At 38.4% G+C, this 22,987-nt stretch overlaps 1 protein-coding gene across 1 annotated transcript; it reads right to left on the bottom strand.

Annotated features, from left to right (window-relative positions):
• Positions 1-1,174: 1,174 nt before the first annotated feature.
• mapkap1 (MAPK associated protein 1) lies at positions 1,175-21,198 on the bottom strand. Its single transcript, XM_004572821.3, has 12 exons — positions 21,017-21,198; positions 18,687-19,165; positions 11,685-11,774; positions 10,010-10,158; positions 9,165-9,337; positions 8,872-9,048; positions 6,923-7,032; positions 5,677-5,784; positions 4,650-4,790; positions 4,052-4,189; positions 3,548-3,645; positions 1,175-1,776 (listed from the first exon to the last, which is right to left on the bottom strand). The coding sequence occupies exons 2-12, from the start codon at positions 18,967-18,969 to the stop codon at positions 1,654-1,656; spliced, it is 1,590 nt and encodes a 529-aa protein (XP_004572878.2). The 5' UTR covers positions 18,970-19,165; positions 21,017-21,198; the 3' UTR covers positions 1,175-1,653.
• Between the last annotated feature and the right edge of the window lie 1,789 nt (positions 21,199-22,987).

Genomic DNA, 22,987 nt, shown 5'->3' with positions numbered 1-22,987 from the left:
GAATAAGAATCAGCGCCTCCAAACCTGAGGCCATGGTCCTTCACTGGAAAAGGGTGGACTTCCCGCTCCAGGTTTGGGATGAATTCCTGCCCCCAGTGCAGGAGAATCTCGGGGTCTTGTTCATGAGTTAATGGGAGGGGGGATCAACAGACGGGTTGGTGCTGCGGCTGTAGTGATGTGGACGCTGTACCAGCTGTACTAGGGATTTGTGTTGGTGTGTGGGGCTGTAGTTTGTAGGTTTATATTCTTAATTGGTAATTATGAGACAGTGTGTTTAAGATCATTATACAGAGTAAGATTGAAGTAATGTAACGAGTAGTTATAAAGGTAGTTTAACGAATGTCTTTTTCCTGGGAGTAATTAATCAACGTGCTGCATTACTTTTAAGAGAAATGTTCTTTGTATATGTGTAACAACTTTTTTACTTTAGTAATGAACACTGATCACAACAAAGAGGGGAAATACCTCCAACATAAACACCTGAATTCAGCAAGAATGTAATGTCTTTGATATCCTGCTTAGAGACGGTGGTGGTTCTCAAAGTGGAGCAATGAGAATTGATAAGGAATTTCATTTTTTTATCCTGGCAAGTTGTTGCTTTGTTTTACAGTCCGTGTTAATTGAGCAGGGATAAAGAGTTAACCCAGCAATCAAAAGTTTGACATTCAAATGTCATATCTTTATATATGGAGGTGGCTGTGGCTTAGGAGGTAGAGCGGGCGATCCACTAAACGGAAGGTTGGTGGTTTGATCCTTGTCTGCTCCAGCCTGCATGCCAAGTAGCCTTGGGCAAAATACTAACCCTGAGTTGCTCTCTGATGCATCCATCAAAGTATGAATGTATCTGAATGTTAGATAAAAAGCACTTCAGCAGAAAAATCAGAGGAAAAAAAGTGCTTGTACAGATGAATGAGGCAAGTTGTATGAAGCGCTTTGAGTGCACAGATAAGAACCAGTCCATTTATCCCTTTAAAACTTTCAAATTAACAATTTTTTTTTTATTTCTAAAAGTGTTTGATCTTCTAAAAGCATGAAGAATATTTGCTATTAAAACTTTTTTTTTTTTTAAATATATGCCTGAATGAAATGCTTTAATGTTAGACTGATAAACCCAACAACACAGTCCAGAGACACCTTTTCATTTCCTAAATAAAAAATATCTCTGTACAATACATTAAAAATGTGAAACCTTTATTTTCACATCGTGTTAAATCTGTTAGACGAGGAGGGCAAAAGCTATAATACAGTCTGTAGCTTTGATTTTTTTTTGGTGCACATTGCCAACTTGTTGAAGCTCTACATATCCATCCTGGAGGACAGAGCTTAGATTCAGAGGCAATGAATGAACAAAAAGTTTAAAAAAAAAAAAAAAAAAAAACCTGACAAAAACACAACAGCCAAAACAAGTCTTTTTTTCAATGTTAGAAAAAGAATGACTTGACACTGGTGAAGTTTCAGAAACTTCCACCTTGCTCTGCTGAAGCAGACATACATCCTACAGGACCATTTTCTAACCATTGCTCTCTTCCTCTCATTTTCATCTTTGTCGCATTTCTGCCAGTCTTCTTTATAGGGATTGTAGATTTAGGTTGATGCTCTCCATATACAAGGCTATATAGAGAGAATGAACTGACAGGTGGCAGAGGAGCCCGTCTATTGCCCAGTCTTCTTCTCCTTCTGGAAACTGAAGCTGGTCCGGCGGCTCAGTTTTCGTTGTTTCTGGGCAAAGTAATCAGCACGAGAGGTGCTAGCCCGGGACTCCAAGATGTAGTTTATCTGAAAAAAATTGGGAAAAACTGGCATTAATTATGAATTGACTTAAAAGATTTGTGTGATGCATTCATTTGCATTTCAAACACTGCACTACAGTACTGTGAAAAATTATTGAGCCACCCCTTTTTTCTTTACATCTTCTTTCCAAGGATCCAGACTTTCTGCTGTTTCTTTCTTTCTTTCTTTAATAACTGGTCTTCAGTATTAGCTGAAGGTGTTTCAAACTCAGGGGATTAAACAGTGTCACAAAACAACTTAGCAAAGAATCCATTTTAAAATTGTATCTTAACGCACTTTGTTTCTAGCGGCATAAAACAAAAGCGCATAATTTGCTCTCATTTCTTCAAATCCCAACAATCACACAGTCACAAAAAAGCATTTTTTGGCACGAACAAGATGGAAAGAATACAGGCAGTCATAGTAAACATTTACTTTCAAGGACAGATCTGCTGGACTGGTTCAGCTATTTCCCCCTTGCTTCAGCAGCTCTAGGCTGGAAGCAGAGGACTGACCCTTTGCCTATGCTAAAAGGCTGAAGGTTGCAGGAATCAGCGCCAGCACCAAAGAGAAAACTACCTGCTGCCCCATCAACCCAACCCAAGCTACCAAACGGCACTCTCGTTAACCCTTCATGCATTTCACTCCTCAAAACCTACAGGTTACAAGCACTTCTTCCAGCTCTTAGGAAGCCACGCACACATCAGTCCAGGAGTGTTGGAAATGCAGACAGCCACCTGAGGAGGTTGGGTGATCCATGTGGTCAGCCGTATAACACAACCGGCATTGACTGACTCGAGCTGTACACAGACGCTGATTTAACAGAACCTGGTTTGCCCTGGGGCTTTGGCGGAAGCAGAGTGGGTTGAAGTGTACGTGGTGACGTTTACAAATATCCCATGGTGATGTGGACATAAAACACGGGCAAAATTAACAGAAATAGCTCCTAGTTGACTGACCCAGGTTTAATAGGTTGGTAGAGCAATGTTTGGAGGTGTACTAACAAGAGCTATGAATATGTAGTGTCCATAGCACAAAAGATACAGGAGAGACAAGGGACAGACTTTATCAACTGAGTCCTGACACTCGCACTGAAAAGGAACAGTTTTTGATGGGAAATAATTGTGGTATGCTAAAACTTTGGACCAAATTATGACCCAATTCTAGTGGCTGGGTATCTGAAGAGATGTGCACTGCTTGTGTGCATCCTGCTCAGAATGTTAAATAGCACCAACTAGCCTTTCCTATTAATGGATGTTCCATTCGAGCGCACTGGCAAGGACCTCATTGAGCCATTTCACCGACTGCACGAGGATATAAGTTTTGGTTTTGTCCTGTTGGATCATGAAACATGATATTTCGAAGCACTGCCTGTGTGCAGCATCTCTGCAAAGAGTGTCACACATCAGCAACTACAGACATGCGAGTCTCTTTGTACTCATGGTGTACATTCACATTTGATGGTGACACATTGGAACAGAGCTACTTTCCATCGTTCTGATCTAAAAATAAAAACGACGCAGTTGTTTTAACGAGTTGAAGGGTACTGCAATCTAATCAAAGCTGACCAACAAAAGGAAAATCATCAAGGGAAATGCATACATTAAACTGTACTTGCGTAAACACTCGTTCTTTTAACATAACAGAGATTGTTCTGATCTGCTTAGTCTCTTTTGCCACTCCTGCTTTGCCATATTTAGCAGGTATTAAATCAAAACTGTTAAATCTTTGTCCTCACAGAAATGTGTTCCAGCACAGACATTCAGCTCAAACTCACCTTCAGCACTATTTCATTGACAGTAGCAGCATCAGACTCAAAGTAGAGAGGCTTGTAGTCATGATTGCTGAGATAAGTGAGTTTAAATATTGCATGACCTGTAAAGGAAAAACATGTTTCATTAGACCAAAATGATACAACAAACTTGTCCAACAACCATTCTGGGCTGACTGCAGGATAGGAGCAGGAGATGAAACTATTTGAATGTCACCAAGAATGTCAGTATGGTTTGGCCTTCTAGTGCACCTTTCATTAATTTCATTAACACCAAAACAGCTGAAATGCATCAATAACCCCGTAAGCTACTTAAATTGACCGGATCAATATGCCAGAAGTTTAACTGACTTCTGGGATAAGGAACTCAGTGTTCCTTTAATTTTTGAGTAGTGTAGATGTAGATAAATGGATAAAAGCAAAATAAACCTTAAAGGTAACGAAAGTTTAAGTACATGAATAGTGTGTTGACATGTGCAGGGTGACCTAATGTTTCTGTGCTCCACTCACTAGGGCTTCTTTCCTCCACAAGGTCACAAGCACAAAGGTGGTCCGAGTCAATGGAAATGGGTTTCTGCCGAATCCAGAACTTAGTACTGGCTTTCTGATTGGTGACAGGATCAATCTCCAGTTTTTCTCCTGAAATCCCTGATGAGATACCCATATGTAAAACATGATGGTCAATGTATTTCATACATGATACACATTCACTGTTGGCGCTGCCGAATGCTGCAGTAGCCACGCATTGCATAATTGCAATAAATTCTTGCAATCCATTTGTTTGTTTTTTATTTGTTACCTCTAGTTGTTTCGACTGTTCTTTAAAAACTGTTTTAATATTAAGGTTTAAACAATGAATTAAAAAAAACAAAAAACTTTTTTTTTTAAATTCATTGTTTAAAAAAAAAATACAGCTGCTATTCAAAAATCACTAAAAATGAGATGCATCATTCTTTGTGGAGAAATAGGGATCCATTGTATTTCAAGTATAAATAATCATAAAAAATCCATTAAAAAAAAAATCTTTGTAAGCTGCACACAATGAATTTAATTAAAAAAATACTGACTACAACTTGTAAGCGGATAACGTGCATCAAGCAGTTTGTACCTAGCTGGACATCTGTGGTGAAACGCAGTTTGTGGATCATGCTGATCTTGAAGGACTTGTAGTGATGACTGCTCAACATGTCTTGGACTGTGGTGATGTCAATAGGAGGGTCTTCCTCTGAACTCTCCTCACCTCTGGAGCCTGAAGACAGAAAGAAAACAAGAGCACTCAGAGAGTGCAACTACCCCTGAAGGGCAAGGGCTATACTTAAAGTTTGATGTTGCTCTTCCAGAAGGAAGGAAATATGTAATCAGTTTGTTTGTTTGCAGTCTAGCGTCCACATTTTTCAAAATATCATTTTTTTTATTCTGTGGGACGGTAGATACCAATAATAGCTCCAGCTGATTTCATTTTGATAATAACTGGGTCAAGGTCACACCAACTCCAGGTATTTTAATTTAGGTGAAAATTGGGTCAACATCAAGATCACACCAAATCAGAAAATCAGTTTACATTTTGTATTTTTTCATGAATTGACTTTAAAATTCACAGTATAGTATGACTTGGGGGATAATGAGTACCTAGGTTGGCTAAGCGTCTGACCTCGACCTTCCTGTTAGTGCCCAAGGTCAAAGTTGGCCGTGTAATTATTTTTAAAGAAACCACATAGAGTACTATATCATATGAAAGGACAAAGCAAGCTGTACAACACACCTGACATATTCTGGCATCAAGAATATGCGTCAGGACTTCTTTAAGTTTCCTGAAGAGGTCTTCTCATCCGAGAAGCTTCTTCAGTTCTAAGAGCAATTGGTGGAGAGTCCCAGATTTTAAGCCCTATTTGGAAATGTCCCCAAAAGGGTTATGGACCCTCTTGGGGTCCTCTGCCTAATCACACAAGCCAAGGTGTGTAGAAGCCAGCTGAAGAAGCTTCTCAGACAAGAGGTGAAATGTCGTCAAGAAACTTAAAGAAGTCCAGACACTTATCTTTCCAAACATAATAACTTTTTTATGTACCTTACTTAGTCCATGCAAGAGGTTTGCTGTCTAGAGGTCTCATGACAACAGTCATTGTAAGATCACTTACTGTTTTCTCTGACCAGGCAAAATTCCAGGGTACTCTGGCTCTCCAGTGAGGAGTCCAGGTCTACTGCTACATTTGGCTCGGTCTGCTTCTCGAGACGATACAAGGGCCCTGTTTGAGAATGAGAGTATTTACATCAACACAGCACTGACAACTTTTATTGATATTGCAAAACTCTTATGAGAAAGTTATTTTTCAACAACTTGGGTCTTGTTTTTAGTTGTTACTTTCAAACTAGTGCCAGACTAATTGTTTGACTGTGCTGCAGTTGTTCAAGTAGAATGAAATGTTAACTAATAGGAAAGCTACTGGTAACAACTGGAACTGTAGATATGTAAATATATATTTTTTAAAAAAAAGAAGCATATCCAAAATAATCTGGGATTCTCCTTTGCCCGTGACTTTCGGACTAATCAGATACTGTAACTCCTCCTGAAGTCTGCGTGTCTCATGTGTCAAATTGTCAAATGCATATTCATTCATGTGTCAAAAGTGAAACGTTTTAGGCTCTACAACCACTGGTTGCTTTCACTAATTAGAGACCAGTGTCATTAGGGTCACTGCAGCTCTACTCCACCAAACTTCCCTCTTAAGAGCCAAGATATTCTATGTATTATTAAATTTCTAGCCATTCCCTTTGTCTCCTCTGAATTCCTGTAATGTGAACCTTCTTTGGTTTGACTTCTTTAGATCAAACACAGTTAATAAAATTACTGTCTCTCAGAAACAAAACTCTTGCTGATGAAAAGAGATAGTTATTTCCATCACTGACATGCTATCCTCACATACACACACTTGGTAACATTCTGCAACTTAATGAAAAGTGTGTTCATAGTAGAAAGCAGAGATGTCCCAGGAGAAGGAGGGAGGACTCCCAGCATCTGGGAAGTGCCTGGAAAATGGCTGACACTCAGCTCTCATAACTGCCACTGCTTGCTAAGGGCCTGTATCTGTACAAGGCACTCGGAGTGGAAAGTCAAGTTACAATCTAGGCAGTCTGTAGGTTAATCACTCCTTATCTAGCAATGTGAGGTATATAGTAAAACATGCCAAAAACTATTTTCAGACACAAAATACAAAGATGTAGAATTATGCCCAATGTATCCAAAAGAGATTATATTTATGGATTATATTTATGGATAATTCAAGGAAAACAGCACACTTTTATGATTAACAGATCATAAAAAGACAGCACACCGTCTTCCTTGCATTAAAGAGAGAAGGGAATAAATGGTGCAAACATCATTACCCGAGCCTTTCTGTGAACCTTTCCTCTTCTTGAGAGCTTTCTGGAGAATTTCCTTCATAGTCACCTTCAAATTGTCCACCGGAATTAGAGAAAAACCATGAGCAGCATTTCTAAAATAGAAAAATAGAAAATAATTAAGAATGCATTAAGCAACATTTAATGGTTCTGATTGTTTCATAGCAATAAGATGCGAGTATCAGAGTACTGCTTTTTGTGCTAGCACAAACTGCTAAGCTGAAGACACGAAGACAAGATTGTAATCTGAATAAATAATCTACTGTGTTCTGCTTTCAATTTGCAAACAGCAGGAAGTTTCAATATGTTGTTTGTTTTGAATAGCCACCTCATGTATTTTTAATCTCAACTACCTTATTTGGAACATTTTACTTTAAATAGTTTTTGGAGAAATTATTATCATAGACCTTACTTTTAGCAATTAAACAGTATTACTGTTGTATACAAATGCCTTCCTGTTGCCAAATATTCAAATATTTATTTAAATGCAGCACAAAATAATCAGCCTGTAAAAATTTACTTGTCCACACCCTAACATCGTTTAATACTGGAAATATTTATATAGCGCCAAATCAGGCAGGGCGTCCATCTCCTAAATACAAACTTGAAGCTGATTCCACAGAAAAGGGGCCTGGAAGTTAATACTCTACGTCCCATTCGTCTTTTAAATACTCTAGGAACAACAAGTTTGCAGTCTGAGAGCAAAGGGCTTAATTGGTGTGATTAGAATATTAGGTTAAGATGGGGTCTGTTTACTCAGGGCCTTGTATGAGGTGAAGGATTTTAAATTTGATTCTGGATTTAACAGGGAGCCAATGAAGGGAAGCCCACACAGGAAAAAATATGTTCTCTCTTTTTAGTCCCCGCCAGTATTCCTACTGCAGCATTTTGGATTAGCTGATTTTTACATCAGTTTATAGGACATCCTGATAATAAGAAATTACAGTAGTCCAGCTTAGAATTCAAAGAAGTCAACATCACTCTGAGACATGATTAATATAAGCATTGAATGACATGCTCATATTTAAAAAAAAGAAAAAAAAAAGGGGGGTCTAAGATTCCTCGCAGTATTACTCGAGGCCGAGGTAATGCCATCCAGAGTCGGCATCTGGTTAGATACCATATTTCAAAGACTTTTAGGGCCAAGTACAATAACCTCAGTCTTATATAAATTTGTGAACAGAAAATTAGTGGTTATCCTCATAGTTTAATGATACTTATTGTTGTTTCTGTTGTTAACAACCAGAGGAAATCAGGATGAAGCTTTCAGCTATCCTCTCCAGTGCAAGACCATCTCCATCCAACATCACAATTGAAGAAAAGGTCATTAAATCTCTAAATAAAAAACAAAACATCACCATGCCAACAGCTAAAAAGGGGATGCTAACCGTTGTTCTAAACTCAAGTTGCGTTAGGTGACCTTGATAGGTCACATGACAGGACAAGGCAAGGTCTCACAGTGGTTTTACCCAAAATCCTGATGCTAATGACCCATGCCTTTTTTCACAACTTATGTGATTATGCACATGATTAATAGTGGGTCAATAATCACCTCCTATGGGACAACCCAACTACTGTTTAAATATATTGGCTGTCAACTTTTAAAACTGAAGAAGCCTCTTGTTTGAGAGGTGAATCGTCTTCACAAAAACCAAACCAAAACAAACAAACAAACAAACAAACAAACAAACAAAAAAACCTAAGTTGCCTTCCTGTTTAGCTCTTAAGGCTACCATTACCTGGATGACTGTGAACCTACAGAGCCAAACTGGTTGTTTATGTCATTTTGTGCTGTCCCAACAATGTAGTTTTATTCATAGATGGAAATCATTATCTTAGTCCTAGCAAGACTTATGTAAGTATCTATAATTAGACAACTATCAGCTTTCCACCATTTGTTGTTATAAGTGATATATCACTCATTTCATACTTACATTCTAACAAACAGTGACTGCCTGGAAGCGATGCCAGGGGAGGAGTATTTCTCCACCAAGGCCAGAGTGCTGAAACCAAACTTGTGTATTGGCTCATTGGAGTCTAGCGGAGGGAAGTCAGTGTCTACCTCGCCATCATCTTCAGCAATGTGAAGGCAATAAGCATTCACATTTTCACTGTTGGATATGCGGTGGAAGGATTTGGATATAGAGAGACAGAAAAAGTGTGTTACAAAGAAACGGACATCCTGTGAAATGTAGCAGTTTTATTTTTTTAGCCATTTTGTGCTCACTTGAGTTTGGGTTCTCGTCCCTCGCTTGTGTATTGCCAACAGATAAGTCCAATGAGGTCATGGACACGGGCATTGGCGATGGTCACCACTGTCATTGGATGTACTTTCTCCTGAGTCATTTGCATTGATAGGTAGACGTCTATCTTTTTTGTAGCTGTGGTGCCGATGTGGCCCTAAAAGTGAAGAGAGGATTGTGCAGTAAAAACAAAACAAAACATTACATCGAACAAACAGACAAAACGTAGACAAATATTAACTTATTGTTTTTCAAATAAACACTAACAGGCAAGTTATAGTTTCCACATCCACAAGGCTGCTAGAGTCAGCATGGGTCAAAGTGATGTACATTTTGTCATCAGATTAGATCATTAGCACAAGCACGTTCGTATGTCTGTCAATTTTGTGGCTGCGCAGATTCACCTGCTGCGAATGCTTGATAGCACCATATGCCTTTGAGGCAGACTTCAAAACACAAAGCTGATCCTATAAGTCCTACCAGACAAATGAAATTATTTATTTCTACTGTGGCATTCTACCATCAAATGCCAAAGGAGAAATAAATACACAATTAGATTGAAACTGTGCTGTGATTATTTGGGTAATAACTTCAATAAAATTTATAACTGCTTATTTAGTTAGAAACAAAATTTTCAACCTGAATTGAGTGAAAATTGAGTACTGTCCTGACTATCATGATATATGGAAAAACCTATACAAAGAAAAAGCTTATCAATTCTTGAAGAAAATCAAATTGAAGACAAAGGTTTTCCCCACTCTACAAAACTGGATTCAAATCCTATTATTTAATGTCCAAATAAACCTAAATAAAATGTTGAATAATTCACCTTGCCATCAAATTTAGAGTATTCATTGAAGGGATTATTGAGCTGCTGGGGACACTGCTCAAGCCTCAGTGACAAAGTGGATTTTGTTCCAGTTGTCTGCGGCCTGTCTTTAAAGTTGCGCTTTTCAAACAGAGACCCCAGATCTTCCACTGGACAGAACACACAGAAACAGGAAGAAGAAGAAAAAAAAAAAAAAGAGTTAACGTATACTGATGGAGTTTTGTCAACTAAAGAGCTTTTGTGTCTGAATCTAAACACATTATCTTAGAGGTTTTGCTGAGAATTTAAGGAGATTTTATCAAACAGCTCGTGTTGATACAGTGTGAAAAAACATCTGACCATTTCCCGATTTCCTATTTTTTGTATGTTTGTCACACTTAAATGTTTCAGCTCAGCAAACAAATATCAATCTTAGACAAAGATAACCAAACTAAACACAAAATGCAGTTTTTAAATGAAGGTTTTTATTATTAAGCGGGGAACAATTCCAAACATACATGGCCCTGTGTGAAAAAGTTATTGCACCCTAAACCTAATAAGTGGTTGGGCCACACAACAACAGCATTTGCAGCAACAACTGCAATCAAATGTTTGCAATAACTGACAATGATTTTTTTTCCAGCAATGTGGAGGAACTTTGGCTTACTCATTTTTGCAGAGTGGTTGTAATTAAGCCACACTGGAGGGTTTTCGAGCATGAACCGCCTTTTTATGGCCACCGAATCTCAGTTGGAATCAGGCCACTCCAAAGTCTCACAACAGCAAGGTGGACTTACTGTTGTGTTTTAGATCATAGTCCTGCTGCAGAACCTAATTGTGCTTCAGCCTGAGTTCAGGAACAATTAGCCAGACATTCTCCTTCAGGATGTTTTGGTAGAGAGCAGAATTCATGGTTCATTTACCACAGCAAGTTTTATGGGTCCTGAAGCAGCAAGACAGTCCAAGACCATCACATCACCATGATATTTTACTGTTGGTAAGATGTTCCTTTTCTGAAACTGTGTATGACTTTTTGATCCACCACCCTGTAATAGGACACACACCTTCCAAAAAGTTCAACTTTTGTCTAGTCAGTCCACAGAGCACTTAGCCAAAGGTCTTGGGGATTGTCACGATGTTTTCTGGCAAAACTGAAACGAGTCTTTATGTTCCTTTTGCTCAGCAGTGGTTTTTGTCTTAGAACTCTGCCATAAACACATTCATTTAGAAACTGTATTTTGTTTACTTGTGTTATCTGTGTTGTGTTATTTGTTTGATGATCTGAAACATTTAAGTGTGACATACAAAAAAAAATGGAAATCAGGAAAGAGGTAAACACTTTTTCACACCACTGTATAGAAGTGCCATTCACTTCACTGGTTCAGTTACTGATTCAGGTTCAATAAAGACAGATTTTTGTCTTTGATTACTTAAAATGTTAAGATACTCTTCTATAAATGCTTCAGTATATATTACTAATGAAGTGGTCTGTGCCCTGTGGCAACAGAATATTTGATGTCATATTTTAGACAAAATCATTTGAACATGCAGATCCTCAGCAAACTACGTAATCAGAATGACATTAAGGGATGTAAATGACAAGCAAAAACAACGTTTGTAAAACATGGTGTTACAAAGTTTGTAAAATGTGAAATTTAAAAAAGTAAAGGTATTTAGAAATGACTAGGAACAGTACCTGACTGGGAGGACGCCCTCTCTTTCCACTGAATGTTTTTGCATTTGATTTGGTTCTGTCGTTCTTTTCTTAGTCTTTCAAGTCTTTGGGCTACAAAGAAAGGACAGCTGGTCATTAACTTCATTGCATACAAAAACAGAGTCACTAAAACTTAGTTAAACAGACAACAGATCATCATTTACGACACATCATGAAAATTATTGTAAATTCCTGTAAACAACTGATTCTATAGAATGTAGATCATTGAACAGTCATTATTTCCAACCACAGAGGATGTCATTGCTCTCCAAAAGTTTGATTCAGTTGACTTTACCATTTTATTACACATAGCATAGCATAGCCGGTATAATGAAATTTGCAATATGTTGTTGTATGTTATTGTGCAGAAAGCAAAGTAAGATAAAACACAGAATAAGATAAAAGATTTAAAAAGGAGGGAAATTCAAATGCATTACAATATCATACAATAAAATACAGAATAAGATGTATATAAAATATAGGATTAGTAACTTATTGCTAGTCTGTTATTGCTGAAGTGGCGGCATATCACAGTTTCAGATTCAGTCATTGTGTATAATATAGTGTATGAATGTGTGTTTAATAGAGTCCATTTGATAAAATACTTACGAAATATGGTCAGAGACAGAGTTACACTCATGTCGGATGCAACACTTTTAGATGTCTTTGATGACAAGTTGCTGACAGTTACACTATTAACACTGCTCAGCTGCTTTTACTACCCACTGCAGGGCCCTTTGACCAACGGTCGCCTAGTTACCATACAACACTGTTATACAAGATGTTATAATGCTTTGTACAGTGCAGTAGGAGATGCTACCAAGGTATTTTTCAACCTCCTCAGAAAGTGTAGGGATTATTGACATTTTTGTATTAGACAGAAGGTGTATCTATAGAAAATGACATAGATTAAGGAATTTAAAGCTTGTTGCCTGTTCAGTTTCTGCAGTTGACGAAAACCGGGTTTTCTCTGCATTTGCTGGACAAGGTGAAATAATTTCATTACCAGCTTAGAAAGGAAAGAGGTAGTAATGGTACGGAGCTATAATCATTAAGTAGTGTTTAAGGGCAAAGTGAAGTAAATTTACTTCTACTTCTATAGCACGTTTTTACTCTGAGCTTTTTACCACAAGTCTCTCACACATTGATAGAACCTTTAACTCTTATTGATATAGCTTTAGATGTAAAGCAATAACTGGATTGCTGCCTTCTATATACATGTTCCCTCCTTGCAATGAAACATGCTGGTCGTTATTCTCTTCGTCCATAAGATTACTTGTTGCTTTCTGTTCCATTTGCACAAACTGAACTTGGCAAAAGAGCTTTTGTCCATTTAGCACCCTTGGCTTGGAACGAGCTGCAGAATGACTGGAAAATGACAAAATTATTTTCATTAAGTGTTTTTAATCCATAACATGCAACTGTTTCAATTAGATTGCTTGTCATTTTAATTAAATTTCATTTGCATTTTTGTGTATGTGTGTTTTGTTGTTGTTGTGTGTGTTTAATTGTGTCATTTTTATAACTGCGTGATACTTGCTGCTGCCCATCTTGGCCAGGTCTCCCTTGAAAGGTTTCAAGGGTTTTTAATCAAAATGGGATCTTCCTAGTTAAACAGAGGTTAAATAAAAAAACAACAACCAAAAAACAAACAAACACCTTTATATCTACAAATGTTTAACTTTCTAACAGTCGCACTCTGATGACTGCATCGGGGACAACTTGGGGATTCAGGATCTTTCCCAAGACTGGACTAGCTGGAGAACTGATCCACCACCCTTCTAACCTTCATCGACTTGTAAGCATTTGAGGACAAGTTAAAGATGTTAATAAACACCTCAGCCAGCTTACTGCCACATGCTCTGATCACGGGTTCTGGTATACCGTCAGGGCCAGCAGCTTTGTGTTAATTCACTCTGTTTAGGGAGGACCTGACCTCAGAGGGCAGAGGTACATGGCCATCTGGTGGTGGCAGGGTTTTGATGGGAGTCTCTGTATTGAGTCTGTCAAAATTGGCATAGAAATGGTTTAATACATCAGGGAGTGAAGCATTATGGACAATACGGGAACTGTCTGTGCTCATGTGATCAGTTATTGCACATATTCTTTGCCACGGGCTCCGTAGGTGATTGTGTTATAGGAGGGCATTATCAATTTGTCATGTATAGTTTTTCTTTGCAGTGCTCTTTTGTACCTGCATCTGTGGGCTAGAGTGCCGCCAAATCTAAATGCAAGGTACGTCTATCAGCAAGAGACAAACGTCATCCTTTATCCAAACTTTATTCAAAGTTTTCTTATTTTGGTATACGTCTATTAAGTTCTATATTGTGACAGACTATGCAACTTTTTATACTGAAGAGGGATATACTTCTATTTCTGTGTGGGAACCCTGGGTAGCTTTGTGATGATACGGATTCTAATCAGTACGGGCAAAACAGCACTTAAGGGTAGACTCAGCCACTTTTGGCCAGACTGTAACCATCTTAGTTACAGTTTGTCCCTTTCTGTAAGTGGTCTGTTTCTGAGTAGTAAGAACAAGGAGTGGTAGTCTAACATGAGTGCAGGGCAAGCTCCTTTGTTGTTAGTACAGTAGAGATCAATTTATGTCCAAGGTAAGCCAAGGCAGCTCAACAGTCCACAATAATAGTGGTAATAAATGTTGGAAGGGTGATATATCAGTACCATGTTGAGAACCAATTAAGTGAGCTCTTTAGAATAAACATTTTTGAGAGAAATGGGTCAAAGGCTTTCAGAATGACTAGGTGCTTAATTTTATACCCCTGAATTAAAAAATTAAGAGATGTGACTCACTTCTTTTGTCCATATAGAGTACCACTAATTGAGCCTTTAAAGAAAAAGACCAGTTTTCATGAAGCTACACTGACTATCTGGCATGTAAATCTTTTTAATAATATGACCAACCCTTTAAATACAGTCGTGTACACAAATAAGTATAGCAGTTCAAAAAGGGCTAGCATAAAATAAAACTTGCATGGTTGTTAATCCGTGTCTTACCAGCAGCCACTGGTTTGTCACAGCTATCTTGGTGAAGTCCTGATGAGAGCCACAAGAGGTCAGTATCCAGTGTCAAGTCTGAAAGTCTCAGAGGATTGCAGCTTTCGACCCACAACCCAAAACCATCCCCGTCACTCTACAAAACCTAATACAAAAGTCAAGGGAGCCAAAAGGAGACAATGTCTACCTTTGGACTCCCTCTTTCACCAAAACCAACTTTTCCTTCCAAATAAAATTTCTGAAAGTAGTTGCAAACTCACTTTAACCTCACTATAGACAATTTTTACAAAACAAACAATATAGTACACCAACACCCTCAATTGATGACTGATTAGATTAGATTATAACACCAAACTTTAGGATTATAGGGATAATAGAAGAACATGACACAACCAAGTCTGTATTCTGGTGGGTGGCAAGACTCGTGGGTTAGAGAGGTCTGTTAAGCCAGATAGTCTTTTTCCATGGCATATAGTCTCAGCTGAGGATATCCCTGATGACCCAATCAGCAACAAAATGAATACCACTGTCAAATGAAGTTAATTACATCGATTATTTTAACAATTTTGGATTCTGATGTCCCCGCATAGACAACACTGGAGACCAAGTACCCTTCGCAGCATTATTTCGAGTCATTCTACCCTCCAAAACTCCTGAGGTCCTCATCTCATATCCCATTAAGATTAACTAAGACATTCAGCAACAAGCCCAACCATTCACCCATGGGATGCAGAAGATCTACTGCCTGCATCCCATTACTGGACTCAGCAGAACAGCCCCAGCCCCGAAGTCCCTTTTTTCTGTTGGGTCAAAGTTGTTTTGGAAGCACAAGTAGAGATGCTTTCTATACGTTAGGAGGGCACCATCATCGTTTTGCATTAAGAGTGTAAAATACTGATGGGTGCTTGCCATTTAATTGCTTAACAGTAATTAAATGGCAAGCAAAAACAGAGCATGTGCTTTAAGATAATCAAATCTAAATGGTGAATTATTCTATTAAATTCTGGTCTTGTTTATAGTGCTGAATGTAATTTCCAACAGTAGAAATACAGCAATTTTGAAACTGAGAGTGAAAACTTTTTTATTGGGTTGTTTTTTTGTGTTACTCATCCATTTGAATAATTAACAAAATATAAAAAAGGACAAATGAACTTAAGCATGGTTCGGAAGAATTGTTGTCCCATCAGTTTCTCAGTGCTTGGTAGCACACTAAATTTCACACATGATATGAAATTTATCTATTCATTTATTTATTTTTTATTCAGCTTATACCACAACACTAGCTGTGGCTTTTCAAATTATATAATACATTGCTTTTATACTGGCTAGCAGGAGCACTAAAGAGCACATTTAGACAGGACCTGTATTAAATTAGCACATTTTTTACTGTGATTCTAACCACATAAGGACAACACAACAAACTTCTTACACAGGACAAAATATCCGGACACACAATTTGTGAAACTACGGGTAGGCAATATAGCCTCAAAATTATATCACACTATTTCAATGAAATTTACTGCAATTGTGTTTCTGAGACTATTGAGTCAAAAAAACAAACAAACAAAAAAAAGAAAGAACTTCATCTGTGAGAGCAGTTTCGAGGCAGCAGTATTTATTACTGCAAACAAAGTTAAGGATAGCTTAGTCATTTTTTTCCAATGAGCTATTGTCATTGATGGCAGCCATGTAATTCGCAGTGTGAATATATTGCCACAAGATGCCAGGAGTAGCAGTATTATAGTGGAATATTCTTGCATTACAGCAATACGATGACACACCATTAGTCAAACATAAGCACAAAAACAGCCTATGTAATGTTTTCCCTGCTCAGCCCACTCTTGCACAGGAATAAATTACCACCCCAAGTGGAGGGCTTCAAATATCTCACAATCTTGTTCATGAATCATGGCAGAGCAGAGCTTCAGCCTTCATATAGACTGAAGAGCTTGGCCACTTGAGAGGGGCTTGCAGTGGAGCCGCTGCTCTTCCACATTGAAAGGTGACACTTGAGCTTGTTCAGGCATTCAGGTCTCTTGGAAGGCTCTGAGAGGAGGTGTCCAAAGCATGTCTGGCCCCAAGGGAGACGTATGACCCAGAGATTAGCTGGCTTGGCAGCGTCTTGGTATACTCCTTCCAGAAGAGTTAGAGGAGGTGGTCAGGTAAAGGGAGGCCTTGGTTGCAGGGGTAGCCTAGACCTAGCAGAAAATAGATCAGTCCAAATGGATGGACTGTTCTTTTTCCACTGTGGACTGATTGTACAGTTTATATTTTTAATGACTTTTAAAAAAAAACAAGTATTGTTGGAACAGTGCTCTTGGGTCTAAAAGCCTCATCTTTTCTCCTCAAAACACACATCCTTTTACTTTCAAATACACACCTTAAAGCATAACTCATAAGCTGGAGAGGAAATTGCAACTCACTCATTTAGAAGATCATCCTTTAGCCTGGAAGATTAGTTTTTTGCTCTATAAAAAGCCCTCTGTAAAGCTGGAAGATCTTACTATTCTATACTGAGTGAAGAAGAACCATCCTAGGTTTCTCTTCAGCACTGCAGCCAAAATTGTGCTTTTTAGACCCCATTCCTACAAGACTACTCAAAGAAGCATTATTTACCATTAATTAATGCTTTAAGCTTAAACATAATCAACCTATCTCTATGACTTGAGTACGTAAGACAGGCCTTTAAGCGGTCAGTAACCCAGAAACAGCTTCAGTGAAGGTTACAAATGTGGACAAACAGTGGACTCATCTCTGTGCTTGTCCTCCTAGGCCTCAGTGCAGCATTCCATACTGTTGACCATAATATAATATTACAGCAATTTGAGCGTGCTGTAGGTATTAAAGGTACTGCAGTGCAGTGGCTTAAATCATAGCTAACAGACTCCAATTTGTTAATGCAAATGGAGTCTTCTTTACACACTAAAGTTACCTAGGGAGTTCCACAGGGATACCCAACTTTATTTATCCATGAAGCCAGATAATATACATAAATTATTTAAACTGCAGGAATTTCTTACAGACATAAAGACCTGGATGACCTGATTTTCTGCTTCCAAATTCACATAAAAACTGAGGTTATTGTAGTCTGACCTAAAACTCTAAGTTATTATTGGGATGGTCTTTACCTTACAATATTAAGCGCCTTGAGACAACTGTTGTTGCGATCTGGTGCTACATAAATAAAATTGAGCTGAATTGCTTGCAAGCCAAATAGTTCAAGCTTTGTCTTGTCTGACCATAGCGATATTTTCCACATTTGACCTGGGCATGTGGGCAGCTACAAATTTCAGTTGAGCTTCTTTATTGGTCAACATCCTCTCAGTCCATGACAATGTAAAACTCGCTACAAGTCTTTAGGTAAGTCATTAAAAACGTATGCTGAATCACCATTCCATCCTGAAAAATGAAGTTTAAAGACATTATTAAAAGTGCCAAATTACTATTACATTCATGCCCATGATCCACTGGAGCCACAGTAGTAATGGTAATAACACCAACAAAGAACAACAATATGAAAACTGAAAATGTAAAAATAAATTCCACATTTGCTGAAGTAGTGGGTTTCCCTCACTTTTTGTCATCATGGTTTTGTCATCAAATGTTTGCAGAAATTTGGTTTTATATAGAGTAGGCACTTGATTTTGGAGCACACGGAAGCTGGATGACACATAGTCAATGATTATTCATTTTGCTGTGTCATTTGTCATCTCCATAACCATATTTAATGCAATATGTCACATCATATAAATTACTTAAATGCACAATGAACCACAGTGTAATCCCAAGCTTTTCACATGCGCTGCACACAATTTAACTCAGTGAAACCACTGGCCCTGATTAGCCACACAAAACCCCTTCAAACAGCAGCAGAACAGGCTTTCTGGCTGCCTCCCACCATAATGACAGGAGGGAGGTCTGACAGAAAGCTGGCCCAACTAACAAGCTAAAGTCTGAAGATGAGTTTACCTGTGTTGGAGCGCCGACGAATGCCAAAGTCCCAGCTGGAGGTGATGTCCATAGACTGAGAGAGGTCACAGGGATGACTGTCTGTCACACTACTGCCCCCCTCATTCAGGAGGCCTGACCCAGTTGACCCAAAGCTGCTACCAGGCACCAGAGAAAGCTGGCACTTCTCAAGATCAACATCCTGATCTATTAGCACCATTTCACACATTCCAGTATCATCACTGGTCACATGAGATTGTCTGATGTGAGCCAGGATAATGGCCGGATTGTCCAAGAATGCCATTTCCTCTGTTTGGCTAAGTGTGTCTTTTCGCTTTGGAAATCTTCTCACCCTCTTGCCTGTATGCCAAAGGGTTCCTTTTCTTTTCTTATCAGTCTCTGTTTGAGAGTGTTACAGCTCTGACTGATGACAAGAGAGGTGTCACCTTTTCCATCTTTTGATGACTATTTTTTCAGGTCCAAGGTAGGCAAAGTAGTCCCTAAGGAGAGCAAAGAAATTGTTATTACATGTTGCAGTCTAGAAGTAGGATTTCAGCTCAATCTTTTAAAACTGATATATTTAAAAACTAAGCTCAATTCACACATCCCAAAGCCCACTTTAACTTCCAACTTTCACAGTTTAAATAAATAAATACAATAAACTAAAACAAGAAGCAAACCTCTGCCAAGGCAGCATTTGCTTTTAAGGGACTAATATTGTATTTTATACAATCTTTTGTTTTTGTTCTTTATGCAGTCCAGATCAAAAGTTTAACCACTTGAAAAATGGGCAAAAAAAAGTAGGGGTTTTTTTTTTCATATTTTGCATGGTTGGATCTTAACAAGGTTCCAAGTAGAGCTTCAACATGCAACAAGAAGGGATGGGAGTGAGACAAAACATTTCTTTTGAGCATGCATTTTATTGAAAACAACACTTAAACTGAAACAGGCTGTTTTACACCCGATCAAAGGTTGAGGACACAGCTAGCTGTTTGATGTGGGACAGTAAACTTTAATGTTTAAATGGATCTATTTTAAAGATGTAGAGCTCTAATGTGCAGCTGCTGCCTTAAAAATCATCAATGGCAGCAAAATCCCACTCAGTGATAAAACTGTTAAGTAGAATTAAAATTATTATTGCTTGCGCCAAATCACCAGATTAAGTAAAGAGTTTTCTCGTCATTTTTAAAAACAGTGATGCATTTTACTGGTATATTTTTATGATAAAGATTTTTAATGCAATTTGATAACATATCTAAAGTATAGGTATCACTCAGAGGGATAATCTTCTATGGAAGAAGAGTCACAAGATTCCTGAAACGCCTATTTTGTGATTGGTCAGATGTCTGCCAGTGCCACACATTTCGTGTGAATGCACAGGGGAGACCCTTCGTTAACACAGTGACTTGATAACCAGCTTTGTGTGATCGGTTATCCTGATCATCAATTTTAGGATATGTGAATCCAGACAATGGAGAGATACCCTAAATATACTGAACACACATAGTTTACCCAACTCCTGCTTCACAGTATAGCCCTCAGCTTGGCTGAAGAGGCTTTAAAAGTCTCAACAGTTAAAACAAAGATTGTCATTTTGCCAATAATCTCTTTAAATGGGTTTGAACTTTGATACCAACAAACAAAAACTGAAGTTTGAATGTCCGTGATATTAACACTGAACATAAAGATGTTGATAATTTCAACATGTAAATAAGAGCTGTAAGCCGGGCCAAAACAACCCCACACTCAAACTAGGTTGAATGAGATACCAACGTTAACACGTCCAATAAAGGATCAGGACCAGAGCACCAAGATTTTTTGTAACTTTAGTAAACAAACGTCAAACTATTAATAACATATTGTTAGGTTTTGAATAGTTCAAATTGTATGCGGCGGGCCTAATCTTACATTAGAAGATCCAGTAATTGCAAAGAGCTTCTAGACGACGCTAACTGCAACTAATGAAAAGCTGTAGTGTATTGTCAGGTTTGTCCTTGCTGACAGCTTAAGGGTCTTCTTCTCTAAAGCGAAATGTGTTATGGCGTGTAATGCCAAGTGATACTGTTTGATACCTGCAACAAGCACCTCACGTAATGATTCATCGTAGCTGTTTTTAATGATAGGTGATGTAGCTATTGTCTTTTTTGCTAACCATCGTAGCCGGCTGACTTCAAAGTAATACTTTTTTAAATCGCAGTCCGCCTGCTTAGAGTGGCAAAAAGGTTTATTTTTAGTATCAGGATTGGAAAAATATTTCACCAGAAGCGGTTCAATCTAGTAGCTTGCAAGCTCATTTAAGCTAACGCGACCAGCATTTGGTTGCACCTCCCTTGTTTAAGACGACGTCTTACCTTTAGATGTATCCACCAAGGGAAAGAAACATCCACCATTCTCCATATTATACAAGCATAATCATAATAGAGTCAGAAACTCTGTTCATCACGACTAATGTTCCACATTAAAGTCATAATACAAACCAACTCAACCTGGTATGCTCTGCCTAACAACCAACCCACAACCAACCCGGCTATACTTCCGGTTCCGTTACTTCGTGATAAAAGAAAAAAAAGACTGATTTCGTTTTCACAGAAAGCCTCAGTCATCGACATATTTTGCAACATTTTTATCCTTATTACGCTTTTATTAAAATATAACTGTTTATGAAAATATCATGTGACTTAATTTGATTAAGTCTAACATTATTATTATTATTATTATTATTATTATTATTATTATTATTATTATTATTATTTAGTTATAATTATAATTGTAAAAAATATACCCGACAGTCAGGGAGGGCATTTTATGTGCTTCGACCTAAAATGAGGTCCATATATATTTGGAAACTGTGTTTTTTTTACCTGTTTACTGAAACATATTCCAATTATTGTTATATAATTGACATGGACATAATATGTAGAATCTCACCTTTCGTCTGAGGGTATCCACTTTTAAACTGGAATGAAGAGTTCAGAAGATTCAGGTCCTTAAAATGTGCCACCCTTTTTTTAAAGACACCAAAAGTAATTGGACAATTGGCTCAAAGGCTGGGGGAGCCTATGGTGAAAGAGTTCATTTCGTTTTGTTCTGCACTGAAATCGATTGGACAGTGTTAACTGCACAGTATTGCAGGCAGCATTTAGTGGAGATGGACAAGCCGCAAGGAAATGCTCCAACGAGCCACGATATAAACATGCCATTATTTGCATCTGTCGCTTTTCCATTGTGTTAATCAGACCCTTCCCAGCTACATCAGCTCAGCAGTGTTGTTGCTGGAATAGTTTAATAAGCATTTGGCTGCATCCTCCTTTGTGTAAGGATGATTGAAGGTATGTTTAAATTCTTCCAAAAAGTCATTAAAGAGATGTGAGTACATTTATCGATTTCGTCAAGCCTGCTAAAGAAAATAAAGTGCTTAATTTATTAATACATGCATAATTTTAAGAGAATGCCGTATAAGCTGTATAATATGTGTATTTGTCACGTTACATGAGAGTGTCTGTTGGTGTGCTCCCAGGGTCCGCCCTCTGGGGCGGAGGTTTTGGTGTTGCATCAGATAGCATCACCTCAAGGGTTGTCAGGTCCTGCGCAGATCAACTGTGTGGGGTGATGGAGCACATCTTCGAACTGAGCCTGAGGCTGGGGAGAGTTCAACAGCTCTGGAAAAACCTCTTGTGTTGTACCAGTGCTAAAGACTCCACGTCCCAAGAACTTCAAAGGCTACAGGCCAGTAGCTCTGACATCCTACCTGATGAAGACCCTGGATCAGTTGGTCCTGGCTCAGCTTCAGCCCCTGGTGAGCTCATCACTGAACCAACTTCAGTTTGCCTGCCAACTTGGCATTGGAGTGGATGATGCTGTCACTCTCCTCCTACATCGTTCCCTCTCTCACCTGGAGACTGCTGGGAGCACTGTGAGAATCATGTTCTTTTATTTCTCCAGTGCCTTTAACACTATTATTCCCACAGTCCTTAAGGACAAACTGGAGAATTCAGAAGTGGACCATCATCTCACAACATGGATACTGGACTACCTCAAGAAAGGACAGAGCAGGCTGTACCTGCTGCAGGGGCTCAGGTCTTTTGGATTGATGGGCCCACTCCTGAAGACCTTCTATGGCTCTATGCTCCGGACAACATCCTGGGTTCCTTGGGACACAAAAACCTGTTCTAAACTGCAGCAATTACCCCACTTTGTTTTCCATAACTGGGTGTACTAATTGAAGCTTCTCCTGTGTCTAAAAAATAATAATAGTTATCTGAATACCTAAACAGTTATCAAAATACAATAGCTATAATAACATGCTCAATCATCCAGGTAAG

The sequence above is a fragment of the Maylandia zebra genome, linkage group LG7 (assembly GCF_041146795.1).
Source record: "Maylandia zebra isolate NMK-2024a linkage group LG7, Mzebra_GT3a, whole genome shotgun sequence".
NCBI classification, from domain to species: Eukaryota; Metazoa; Chordata; class Actinopteri; order Cichliformes; family Cichlidae; genus Maylandia; species Maylandia zebra.
Note: the sequence above shows the minus strand (reverse complement) of the source record. Positions and strands in the feature narration are given on the sequence as shown.